Source organism: Dermacentor variabilis, chromosome 5, assembly GCF_050947875.1.
Source record: "Dermacentor variabilis isolate Ectoservices chromosome 5, ASM5094787v1, whole genome shotgun sequence".
Classification (NCBI taxonomy): Eukaryota; Metazoa; Arthropoda; class Arachnida; order Ixodida; family Ixodidae; genus Dermacentor; species Dermacentor variabilis.
This window is the reverse complement of record NC_134572.1, coordinates 14,752,727-14,766,231: the sequence shown is the minus strand read 5'-3', so window position 1 is coordinate 14,766,231 and position 13,505 is coordinate 14,752,727. Positions and strand designations below refer to the sequence as shown.

The window sequence follows — 13,505 nt, the reverse complement described above, 5'->3', positions numbered from 1 at the left end:
TGTGTGTGTGTGTGTGTGTGTGTGTGCGCGTTTCCCCCAACAACCGAGAGAAAGCGCACGTCTGTCGAACAGTACGACAGAAGAATAGCGGGAAATACGGTAATGTGGCATGCTGGATATAAGAAGTGGATGACACCTGTTCTGCAGCAGGGAGCAAGAGACGATCATAGCAGCGAATACCTTTGTAACGCACAGTTGTTGTGCAAGCGAGGTTGGCACAAGTGGCTGACGACAGATATTGCAATACACGGCGGACAGGTCATGAATACGTCGATAACGATAGTGCCGGGCCGTTCCCTACTCTTGAGCTGTAATTGTGATCGGTAGTTATCATTTTGCCTACTGCATTAGAAAGCCGGTCATTCGTCATAAGGAGAAAAAAAAGAAGATTCCAGGAAGACTGAAGATAGAAACTGCGGAGTACATTCTCGTCATCCGCGTGTTCTTCACCTGCAGCTGGCGTAAGTTACTTATTTATTTATTTATTTCAATAAGCAACCTACTACTACTATATAATATTGCAGTTCCTGCTCCTCACAAGTGTTAATCTCATTTTACTCTGCAGCCACAACAGCAGCAGCACCAGCAAAAAACTACATTTTAAAGGTCACGTAACAGGGTTGATAATAAAGGAACAAGATGTACACGTGGTTGCACGATCAAGGTTTTCTTAGAAAAACAAATAGAACATTGATAAAATTAGTGACTTGGAAGAATTTCTGCCGTGCGGTTCCTTTGTTTCTCCTCCTCGCATACGTTTCTGCCGCGGGTGGCGTTTTGCGCACTGCAAGCAGCGCTCGGTGGCGTCTGCTAAGTCGAGTACGTCGGGTGTGGTGGCTCAGCCGCACGCATAGCATCTACAATCGCGCATGCAAGGCGGAAGCACAACGCGGCAGAGACAATTTTTAATGGTCGGCCTGTTGTGTACATACAAGCGCATAGACTACGGCTTAGCCGATGTGCGCAACTTTCTAGCGTAGTGAAACGAGACATGTAAGCAGGCACTTACGCAGGATTTTTTTTTCGGGAGGGGGGGGGGGGCAACCCAAGGTAACAACTTTTCTGTGCAAATAAGGGGGGAGGGAGGGGGGCTGCCTTTACTAGTGTGATCATCATCATCAGCCTGTTTTATGTCCACCGCAGGACGAAGGCCCTCTCCCTGCGATCTCCAATTATCCCTGTCCTGCGCCAACTGATTTCTAATTTCTTATTTCTAACCATTTCTAATAGCGTTTCTTTTTTAATTAGCTCTGGAAGAAATACAGAGAAATATGTATTTCAGGAACAATCACAGTTGTTTTGGATCCCTCGTTTACTGCTTACCAAGTTAAATGCCAAAACCGACTCGTATTGTTATATGGGAAGTAGCGTAACGATGCGTGGTCGCTAGTCCTGCACAACCGCGTAGAGTGCAGGACGCTGCCGTTCTAGACGTACTCAGCCCACCACGGAATGTTAGAGAAACACACACATAAGCATAGCAGAGAAGCGGCTCCGTCTGGCGGTTAGACTGATAACGGTAGAAGCGTCATTCAAAACACACAGAATCCTTCGCCATTTCCGGCGGCGTTTCCGCTACTTCCTTCTTAAATAAAAGGGTATTGATCCAAAAATAGTTTCACAAGCAACAGGTAAATTTGTTAATTTTCGCTTTTTCCTTCCTGTTTGGGTGTCGCCTCGGCTGTCTCTTTAGTAGTTCGCTTAGTTTCTCAACTCTTTGTGGCTCTTGTTTCCAGTTGACAATTTTTCATTAAATATGCTGTACAAATAAGGAAAACCCAGACGAGGTAACGGGTGACATTCATGTATTGCTTATGGGTTTAAATGTTATTTCAGGGTTTCATCATGCAACCTGTTTCACATGATTTTATGTTCCACCTTAGCTAACCTATATCACGGGTATATGGTTCCGAGGATATGCCAGCGTCGCGGCGAGTCGTCACTCGAAGAAATAATGAAGCAAAAGGAAAAGTTAAACGCAACTAGCATTAGACAGTTTTAGAATAGCGTTTGTCGCCTTGCGTACGTTGAACGCAATCACGTTTTCGGGACGTTACGGTGAGCGTCCTTTCGAGACTTTTCGTTCACCGTACGGGAACGCAAACGTAAGGGAGGCGTTATAAAACAGGGCGCCGTTTGGTGCCTCGTGCCAAACTTATCCAAGCCAAGACAATCCATTAACAATCATCCTGTCGTTGTTATGCCGACGCGTCTCGGGTGCAGGAATCGCTGAACGATCTCGTAAATTGGACGCGCTATGCGCTCATAACTAACTTTCCAGACGAGTTTAGAGAAAGCGAAAGCTCAATTCAATAGTTACTGGCGATCAACGCGAGTCAGAGCGCAGCCATCACGAGCGGGTGCCATGGGTGCCGCCTGGTTCGACAAACGCTATTTCTTAGCGTACGTTAACATTCGAACGTTACATTTTCCAAATAATGTACGTTATCATAGCGCACGTAAACTGCACAAACCCAATAACGTCCAGAGCATGCGCAGGGATGACAACGCTATTTCATTACGTGCGTACTGCGTTTACGTTTGGTTGCAAACGCTAAACTAAAACTGACTCCGGCTGTAACTCGTTACACGAGCATACGGATTAGCTGACAACGAATTGAGTCCCTTTCCTGGTCACTGGATCAGTCTAAACAAAGAAGGTTGAACAAAAGAAGCAACAGCGTGACTGTTACAATAGATAGTGACAACTGAATGCATCTTGAGTTAATCGCGCGGGCACCGAATCGATGAGGAAACTGGCCCACACACCCCAGGAGATGCCGATAACTGCAGCCATCCTACAGAGGTGAAAAAGGCAGCAAAATGTTCACCGCCGAATAGCTGTCAAGTCTCAAGTTTGATTTGGCAGCGCTTTAGGAATGTGAGGAGTGGTGGCGCGTGAGAGGGGGGGGGGGGTATGCCGCTTAGTTTCGGGGGGGGGGGCAGGGCCCCCCGGGCCCTGCCCCCCCCCCCCCTGGGTACGTGCCTGCATGAGAGGGTTGTTCATTCCGGTTTGGAAGAAAGACTTCAAGAGCTGGTAAATCTCTAGGCCGTACTGTCGCACGGCACTGCAATGAAATTGCCGAATTTGCTAATTTTAAGTTTTCCCTAAAGATTTTCTGCCCGTAACTTGAAAATTTGGTTCACTTGACAGCGAACTAAATACTCTCCTGTCATAATATGCTATGCACTCTAAACCTTGCTTGCAACTGTGCGACGTCTTCCGAACGCTGAGAAGGAGCAGCAGAAAAGAAAAAAGAAAATGCAGATATTTTGACCAGAAAAGCCTGTGGTTTGCTTCCCTATGCGCTGGGGAAGGGAACAGGAAAACAGAAAGATGAGAGAGAGAGAGAGAGAGAGAGAGAGAGAGAGAGAGAGAGAGAGAGAGAGAGAGAGAGAGAGAGAGAGTGGAAGGGGCTCCGAGGAAAGAGGAAAGAGGAAGAAAACAAATTGCTGCGCGTGACACCAGCGCGTATAGCTGAGACGAGATACACCACTGACGAGGAAATCTGCACCGTGGCTTTAGAAACAGCACGCAGCGAAGATTGAAAATACTGGCGCATATAAACTGAAGTCAGTTTCGGTGTCCTTTCCTTTAGTATAGAGGGTGTGTAAATTTTGATCGGTTATTTCGCCTAGGCCCCACGTTCCTCGTGCGAGGGCGTAATTGCGTACGGTATGTGAAAATCCGAGAATGGTTCGGCCCTGCTTTGCCTGTATCGCAAGGAGACACTCGAACTCTTATTTCCTTTTCTTTCTTTCTGGAACAAAAGTTGTAAAGTACACAAAAACAAATTAACTTCGGCTCTCCAGCGGCTTACTATGCGTGCTCCACAACAGGCGCCAGGTCTCAGCCATCTGTTCTTTCTTTCTGCGCCACCACTTGCTGCGGTCGAACTGGCACTCGTGGCGTTGCGTCAGCATTCTTCACAGGAAACCCTGAGGCATGGATCTCAAATGTAACACGTTAGACCGCTGCCGGCACAGCTTGCAGCTAAAGCACACCTGTGCCTGCATCACCTGTTTCATTCCATTGGCGCAGCGCTAAGGTGCAATTCTATACCCTGTGTTTCCCTTGTGGACTTATTGGATTTTTGAAGAAGCAACGAAAAGTAGCGACGTCTCCGGAACGTAGAAATCTGCTTAGATTTCACTCACGCCAAGCACTATACGCGACACCACTGCAGCGCAGCCACATATACGCTACAACCAATTCTGCGTTCTTTCGTTTGATCTCAATGCCAATAGGTTTGCATTTTAACGCATTCACTCCAGCTTATAGCAACTCCTGTAATGTAAAGCTTATAGAACTTATTCTTTTCCGTGGAGCGTTCGTGCTAAATGTGTCGAATGAACATAAACGCACATCTGTAAAAGCAGCGCGAAACATTCGTCACACGTCTTGAGCGTTGTTCGAACTCTCCGACGCTCGCACCTTCTGCAAGATGTATAGCATCGCTGGCACCCGCGGTCTCGGCGTGTAGGTCGGCTCGTCCCGTCTCTTTTCGTCAAGCGGAAGGCGAGGAGAGTGTCTGCCTTGTCAGTGCTTCGGGAAACACGGAGGTCGAGAAGGCGCCTGTCCCTTTGTCTTTGCGCGCACCTCTGAACACCGCAACGAGAACGTGGCGAAGCCAGTCTTCGCTTGTTTCTTTGTTGTGAAATGCAGCGGAGAGTCCTGGACGTGGGCGCCTCTCTGCTCCCCCGCGTACATCCTCGCGACCTGTGATTGCCTCCTACGGACATTAAGCAGAACAATAATAGTGAGAAAATGAAACCAACAAGAGTGTGATGCCAGCTGGCCGCGGGCGCGTCGTTTTGTGCGGGCTCGCTTGAGGTGCCGGCGTATGGCGGCGGCCTCCAGCACATTTGGGAATCCCAGTAGTCGGATATTCTCGACCGTCGCAACGCATGGACACGACTCTTGCGTCACCCTCGTCTGTGCGCAGCCGCCCTGAGCGACGTGCACGTTAATACGTCCGCATATTCACCGTCGGGATACCTAAAAGGGTGTTATTAAAGTCCAGCGCGTGCGACGTGTAGGTGTAACGCAATTATGTTATTTGGTAGCTCCTTGAGCTACCAGCTGTTCTGTACGCATTATTTGCGCATTTTGTCTATATAGCTAGATGGCCAAACAGCGACCCTAACGTGCCGGCCCGAAATCATAGTGTTGTTATTATGAATGTTATGCCAAAACAGCGTGTTGCAACACACCGTGCCTACTCAACACTGCGCTATTGAGCTCTGCGTTTCGTTAGCTGAGTGTGCCCTCAGTTCATTGCTATACGCACTTCTTCTGCATTCCGGGCGCCAAGCCCAGGCACGCTTGTACGCACGCCGCACACTCTCGCGCACGTACACCTATACACTGACATATGTGTGTAGGTACACGCGCTCACTAGGTAGATGTAAATCACCGGACATATAAATTTGCGCTCTTTGAAATGCAGCAGCAAGGCAGAACGGGCAGCGTGATACAGCGCTGTCCCACGTTTTTTCTCCGCATTCAGATGCCATTCTCTTGAAGCAAGGCCATCAAAGCTTAAACATCTAGCTTCTACAATCCGTGGTCGTCGCGTAACACTCACAGCGCAGGCCATTTGATTTATGACTATTATTACGTACGTGTTTTCTCTGCGTGCTCAATTGTTGTCGCAAATGCTCAAACAGAAACGCGGCATTTACCATCTGTACCCCTTCCGATCACTACCGCGAATGCTGCATCGCCTGAGTAGAAACTCAGCCTCTTGCGTGGGCCGATCTCAGATGCAGTGCATAGCCGCGCAAAAAGTAATTACATCACTTTGAAGTTTCTGTTATTGCTTCGCACTTTTAATATCTAAGTCTGCGAAGATTTAACGTAAACGGCATGCGCTGTCGGTGTTTTGTTTCATGACATTCGTTTGTGGGCTGTAATTCTCAAAATTCTGAGCAATATGTTTGTCAAAAATTCACGGAAAACATGGGGAAGTCGGGAGATGGAAATTCAAGACGATGAGCAAAACTACAACAAGGTAAACGCGGGAGCCAACACTGGGGAAGTGGACTTATCTTTTTCAAGGCCTTGAAAAAGACAAGTCCACTTGACGAAACGTTGGCTCCCACTTTTACCGTGTTCTCGTTTTGCTCACCGTTTTGTCAAGAATGTAGGGCAAGGTATGAGCAACTATAATGATAGAACTGTCTGGCAATGTCATCTAGCAAGTAACTCCGCCCGCGCCGGCGCAGGATTTTCTGCGACACGGGGCCCTAAACGCTATCGCGTTGAAACCGCAGGTAACATTGCTTCCAAACGAAATAATAATTGCGGAGTACAAGAGCACATGAAAGACAAGGCGCTAATTTTTCTTGATGACAATCGCTGACCCTTGTGGCGCAACACTGAATGTGAAAACAGTCCACCGTGCGCGCGAGAATGAACCGCTTCAAGCAGAATCGTGCTTCATGAAGCCTCCTCACGTATAAGAGGATTTGATTGCTTCAGCTTTGTGATAGCTTGATGTCAATTAAGCACATTACGCATGCGGTTTGAATTGCGCATGCGTATACTGTGACTCTTCCGTTGGACAACACTGTAAACAAAATGATACCACGGATGAGCTGCGGTAGGATGCGCGTGCTCATCCTTTTTTGTATATAACTTGCCAAGATTAATCTGCGCGCCTGCTTAGGCAATGACATTTCGTAACTAAAATAATAATAAATATTATCGTATGCATGACGATGACCGTTTCTAGGCTATGTTCGTTTATATATTACTTTCGCCAATGGCTTCTCGAAACAGGGTTGGCTTTTCACAAGGATTAATGTTCCAATATGCCTGAACATGCAGAGAAGCAGGCCGTGTGGCCGAAGTGTGCAGTGACGCGTAAATTGCGCCATCACCCTTTGCTGAGGACATCGTTTGCATGGCACGAGCTCGTGCACGCCGCAAAGTTTTGAAGGCTCAAATGAAAAACAGCCACTCGTGATGGGAGGTCTGCGTGACTCTCGGAATGGAAGGACCTCGCGCGGTCCATCCGGAAGGTCGTCAGACGCAAATTTGGTGCGTAATAACCCGTCCCGCCGCACCTGTCGCGCTTGCGGTGTGAGTCGAATAGTCCCGAGGACGTCTCCCATTGTGCCCGTTCCTCGTGCGGCTGCTTATTTCTACCCTACTTTCGGCCTTGTTACCTCACCTGCATTTTCCTGTTATTGTGCTGGGCTCTCTTAGCTGCGAGTTTCTTTCATTGTTGTTGTTGTTTTTGAGGTTTTATCTCTCCATCTCTCCATTACATTTGCCTGAGAGCAAAAGATATCGCGCCTGAAACCACCCGGCCACAGGTTTCGGGACGTGATTTTTCTGGTTCTTTTCTGCTTGCATTTTTCCCCCTTTTTAACAAACAACACACAGTAACTTCCTCTTATCAATTTGTGTTTTCCGCGTCGTCTGTCGGGCGTGTTGCTGGAGTGCAATCGATTTCGGCGTGCGGCGAGAAAACGAGTCTTGCCAATCAAGGACACGCGCCAAGGAAAAAGGAAAGAACGCTCCGCACACGTGTTCGTGCCTGGCGTCACGCTTCGCTGGACGCGATGCTCATGCCTCAGGCTCTGGCGCTCACTCGCACACGTCGCTGATCTTGTTTTCTTTTTTTCATCGCTGCTGCTGTGATAATAGAATGAGTTTGACTAGAAGAAGCTCCGCAAGACGATAAAGTTTCACAATTCGATACAGCACGTGTGCTTTTTTAGTAATTTTTAATACGCTGTCGCTGATAAAGCACGTCCGTGTAGATTCCGTTCTCCTAATTCTACGTGCATTTATTTGGAGAGAATTTTCACTGCGCACAGCAGGACAATTTATTTCATTTCTACGAACGAGAAGAAAGGGAAGACGCCAACGACAACATAGGGGAAGTTATTTGTACTTATTCATTGAATTAAACAAATGATAAATTAATGGAAATGAAAGTGGATGAAAAGACAACTAGCCAGTTTTTTTTTCAATCCCGCCTGCTGCCAGTTGTTTTTTTCATCCATTTTCATTTCCATTAACTTATCACTTCTCCTATTCAATTACTAAGTACAAGTAATTTCCCCTATGTTGTCCTTTGTGTCTTTGGTTGTTGGCTTCTCATGATTTGATTTCTACGAGACACTTATAGCTACGATTGCGTCAATAGCGAAAGTATTGTGAAAGATAAATGCGAACGGCTAAGCTGAAGCCTCGGCGCAATCTGTCGTCGCGATCGAATGCTTGTGAGAAGTTTTCTCCGGAGACCAATGCACGACTGCTTTGTCAGGCGCGCTACTGTTAGATTCGCGTTTGTAAGGGATAAAAAGAAAGTGTCAAAACCAAAATGAAAAGACGTAACAATGCTAACACATACAAAGGGGAGATTACGCTGTGCCCAGTAATCTCCTCGACAACAGAGGCCGCGTTCGTCCAGGGCTTGACGGGCTCTATTACATTTAACTTGGCAATCTGTGGAAGCTTCGGGTATAGAGCGAGCCAGTGGCATCGCACGTACAAGAATCTTTCTCTGCAGTCTTGAAATATTAGGTAAACTAGATAAAAAAATGGGGGGATTGAAACATTCACACTCACAAAACGGGATCGCAGCGACGACCCTATCGCAAACAGCGCTTGGTTGTTTTTCAAACGCGTGTTATTATCTACAAGTCCTTCTATATCAGGGGCGCCGCGAGACGGGAAGCAGAAAAGGATACGTAAAGCCTGTGAGGCATTGTGCGCCCCGTCGTATGGAAGCCCTTCAAATACGACACATGGATAGGAGAAATGCATACGGTAGTCAGCGTGTTCTGCCGCAATACTAAAAAAGGCTTTCGAAGCATGTATGTGACTTAAACATTAAGCATTAAATAGACTTCCGCCGTCACAATTGGCTCCGTATTTCTGAGATTGAGAGAACTGACAGACAGACAAAGAACTTTAATGAGGTCCTGAAAAGCGCCGCACTTACAGCAGCACCGCGGGCCGCTCCCACGTGGGGACGGGAAGGCCTAGCCTCACCGCCACATCGTGGTCTCTCTGGACAGCCCGGAGTTGTGGAAGACAGAAGCACAAAAACATTTACTGAACCATTCAGAGCGCAGAAAAGCGTGAATTGGCACGTCAGTAAGTGCACTAGCAAAGTGGGACATGTTCTGTTTGACTATTGCTTCTCATTCATTTTCACACATGAGATATTTTGGTCGAAACAGCGAGGGAAAATATCAGCAGACTTCAGTGCAATTCCTCTGGCGCAGAGCTCACTCACTGCGACAGCAGCAGATTCTCACAGCGTACACTGCTATCTTCGGTGTGTACTGCGTTGCCTTGCTCCACTGTGACCTCCGAAATACATGCACCTACGCCGCCACTCACTACATATAGTCCACGTGGCCCCGCAAGCTCCAAAAGCTGTATGTTAGCGCAGTTAGTGCCTGGCGGCTCCATACTTCACATTGGAGGAGAGGCACGAGTTCGACACCCGTTGGTGGTGATAACTATGTTGTTTTTCTTCGCCAGATGCCATGCGCGAAGCAGAGGACGAGTGACTACACGGTGACGTCGATGACGACGTCGGGACGGACGGACACGTAGCAAACTCACTTTCAAACTTTTGACTGTGGTCGCAGTAAATATTCACAATGCTCAACCGTGTCTCTGATCCGCGCTGCCTAGAGCGGAATCCATTAACAAGCTGCAATGGTCGCTCAGAAAGAGCTTGCACAATTAGTAGCCCAAGTTACCCACCCAGCGACGACCCTATCGCAAACAGCGCTTGGTTGTTTTTCAAACGCGTGTTATTATCTACAAGTCCTTCTATATCAGGGGCGCCGCGAGACGGGAAGCAGAAAAGGATACGTAAAGCCTGTGAGGCATTGTGCGCCCCGTCGTATGGAAGCCCTTCAAATACGACACATGGATAGGAGAAATGCATACGGCGAAGACCAGAGCTCACAACAGAAATATGAGCCGTGATGTCGGCAAGTGCAGAGATGGTCACGCGTTTCGGCACTTGCTTGATGTGAGTGTTTCTCTGTTTCGCGTGCGTGCGAAAATCTGACGCAAACGAACAACTGATGATTCCTCTATATGCGTCTGTAACGCTCATATAGTGCGCGCTTGCTCTGTGAACAAAGGACACGTTACAGAACCTCGAAGCGAACAGGTATACCGACTGCTACTCGTATAACCACTGCCCTCTGACACGTATTGTGGACTGTCAGTCTCACGAGTATTCAATAGCTCTCCGCGAACGTGGCTTTATTCTTCACCGTCGCGGACGAGCTGAGAAGCTTGGCTTTCTCGGCGCCGCTGGGTGCCAGTTATGTGCACGCGCGCACATCTTGCCTTGCTTGAGACGCCTATTCGAACGCTGGGCTATGCGAATCTGCTCATTTTGACGCTGTCTGACTATCAAGGAGTGGTTCCCTTCAAGTCCTTGCACTTATCCCATCATTTACGTGCCAAATTAGTGTCAGAACAAGCACCGGATTATCGGGTCTTTGGCTATATGTGACAGTATATTTACACGCTGTCGGAATAAGCGCATTCCATCTCTTACCCTTTTGGTCCCCCATACCATCGGCTGTAGCTGCCGCGCTATGGGGCTGGTGATGTTAAGGTCCCTGGATAATTTCAGCGCGTCCGACGCTTTGTCATTTCCTCACCTGCATTCCACGAAGACGTTGCGCAGCTCAGGCAGGGAACCGTGACACAACCCAGAAGGAAGCCTCCGCAGCAAGATGGTGGTTGTTCGACCTGTGGCTCAGCGGTTCTAGCGACCGAGGTCCAGCTGGGTCCAGCTGCCGCGCCGCGGAGAGCCACCAGGGCTGCGATTCCCGCCGCAGTCGCAGCGCTGGCCGCGTCTGTACCGCCCGCTGCCGTGGACGTCGTGCAGTCGAAAAGCGAGTTGTACGTCGTCGTCGTGGAATTTGAGCCGGCTCCCAGAATGTCGCGTATGAGGAAGGACGTTTTGCTGGGAGCCATCAAGTTCATCCGCGGAGAGGCGTACATGAGGTCTTCCTTTGAGAACATGATGTCTACGTTTCCCGTGTCATTCGTCATTCTTCGAGGTGGATCGGACATGGACCATTATGTGCGCCGCGCGAGAGCTGGCTATGAGTGTCCGACTAGCTCAGTTTGACGGGATGTACCGCGGGCCTCGAAAGACGCGCGGGCAGCGAGTGTACTTCGAGCGCATCCGCTTGCTGTCGAGCCTCGAAAGCTTCTTGGTGAAATCAGATTGAAACGGACCCGAACAAGAACGTCAAGCACGGGCATGTTCTTGTTCCTGCTCAGCACCAATCCTTAGTCAAGCTCGCGTAACTTCTCGCGCATGATCGCCGCTCAAAGCGCTGCTCGACGTGCGGAGTCATACAGTCCTCGACTGATGTCTGCTATGTTCAAGCTAACACACTGCTTGACATCATATCTAGGAACGTTGAAGACATTTGGTTCTTCCGATTCTATTCGCGCTAGCTTTAAGTACTGCTACTGCGGAACGCTTTACTAATATTTTCTTAACTGGCACTCTCGGGGAGTAGGCCTCGCATCGAATGTAAGCCTGCTACTCGTAGGGAACTCGGAGAACCGACCAATCCCGTTCGCGAATACTTCTCGTCACTCCCTCCTCTAAAGGGGGCGTTGACTAGAGAGTCATTTTTCCATTCAGCAGGGCGAAATGAGTACCACTGGTCCATATCTCCTTTTCGGTAGACCGTTTTATTCAATAGTCCATGCCACTACACCGGAGAAATCAGTTCCTTTTTGCACAAATATTTCCGTTTCCCTCAGCTTTGGAACCATAGTGTAAAGGAGGGTTTTCCAAGTCGTCAAAGGCGGCGCTCAGCGACATTTTATTCTTCCAGAGTCGAAGTCTTCATTTTAAGGACGCAACAAACAAACACAAACTTCTTGCGTATAAAAAAGGAAAATAAACTCCTCAGCGATCAATGTATGCGGACTATAGACAGCCCTCCGCCCACATTTATCGCGTTTTCAAAGAGGCTTTCATCGTTCCAAATGCGGTCGAAATCTAAAAAGAGGAGGGGTATATATATTTTTTAAAAGCGACGAAAATGTCGAGATTCCGTGGAAGTGCAACACCAATAGTCCTAAGTGCCACGAGATGATGACGGTGGGGTGCCCGCGGGTATTCGTGTGAGGCGCGCGCATGCGAGGTTTCCCAGATAGTACACGCATATACCGTGGCGCCTTAAGCACGCGTTATGCGACCCAGACGATGACATTACGGAGCCTGTTACCATGAAGAACAAGGAGACGGCCAGGACATGCGATAGGACTTAGAGAACTTTGGGTGTTGTGAACGCCCCTTTCTCCCTCCCCTCACGACATACACTACCCCTTACTCCTCTCGCAAATGTAGCTGAAGGCACCGAGGACAGCTCGGGAGTGTCTCTCCGCCGCTTCGGTACACACACCGGCGCCTCTAGATTGCGTGTAGGGGCAAACATTAACGTCCAAACGAACGATATAAAAATAAGGTTCACAAAATAGCTTTGCGCGTTTCCTTTTCGTTTTAACAATTTTCTTTTTTTTTTCTATAGCATTCTTGAATGTTCAGAAAGGGACGGAAATCGAGGTCTCGTGGTGCATACAGCGCTTTTGGGGGGAAGCTTAGAGATGAAGGGATGCGCGAGGTTTTATCAACAACTTCCACCGCGCGTCGCGTGAACTGCACCGCTTCGCGCGCTGCGAATGCATTATTGATTAAGTATCAATTCGTCATCAATGAGCACCCGCTGAAAGGAGGCGGTGCCCTGTCCGCACCGTCGTCCCGATAGTATTGGAACCTGACACAAAGAGCAGTGCGGTGCACGGAGCTCATTTACCACCTCCCGGGCCAGTTTCAACCGCGCGCGACGCCGCGCTCGGCAGCCACCCACCCACCGGCGACCGCGAGCCGTTCTGGTTGGCTGCTCCGATTCCCGCCTAAATGCCACCTCCAAACGATGCGCGTTCTTGTTGTGCGCACGTTATATAAATTCTTCCGCGGGGATATTTTAAAGCAGTTTCCTCCAAAAAGAATAAATAGAAAGCGCGACGGAGTAGATGGCGCTGAAAGTCGTGCGCGCTATCGCATGCTTCAGGAAAGTTGCGTGCGTCGACATATTTTTGTCTTTCTTTCTCTAATTTTTTCGTGACCGCTTTGGGGTGAAAAGAAGTTGTCGCTTCGGGGAGTGGTTTCATTTCGCATGTTATTTGTTTGTTTGCCGTTGGCCCGGCCGAAAAACACGAGTTTCTAAAACGTTTGCATCACTGAGCGTGCACCGACTCTGACCCCCGACTATGATAGCGGGTTGCAATTAAAGGAGCCAACCGGAAGAACCAACAATAGGATAACCGTCTATACTGAGCAATAATATCATTGTAAGTTTTCGCTTTTGTTTACCCGAGTCCCTGTTTAGGCTAGAAGGTCGTTATCATGAAAGCAAAAAAAAAAAAATCCTTGAACGCTAACAATAATAAAACCACATCGCACGGCCGCCTAGTA

At 48.5% G+C, this 13,505-nt stretch overlaps 1 protein-coding gene across 1 annotated transcript in view; it reads right to left on the bottom strand.

The window, feature by feature from the left end:
• The window catches only part of LOC142582139 (uncharacterized), a 74,004-nt gene extending 62,948 nt beyond the window's left edge, over positions 1 to 11,056 (bottom strand). Inside the window, exon 1 of the mRNA XM_075691534.1 lies at positions 10,660 to 11,056. Within this exon, the coding sequence (XP_075547649.1) occupies positions 10,660 to 11,056 (397 nt within the window). The remainder of the gene's footprint in view (positions 1 to 10,659) is intronic.
• Positions 11,057 to 13,505: the final 2,449 nt, after the last annotated feature.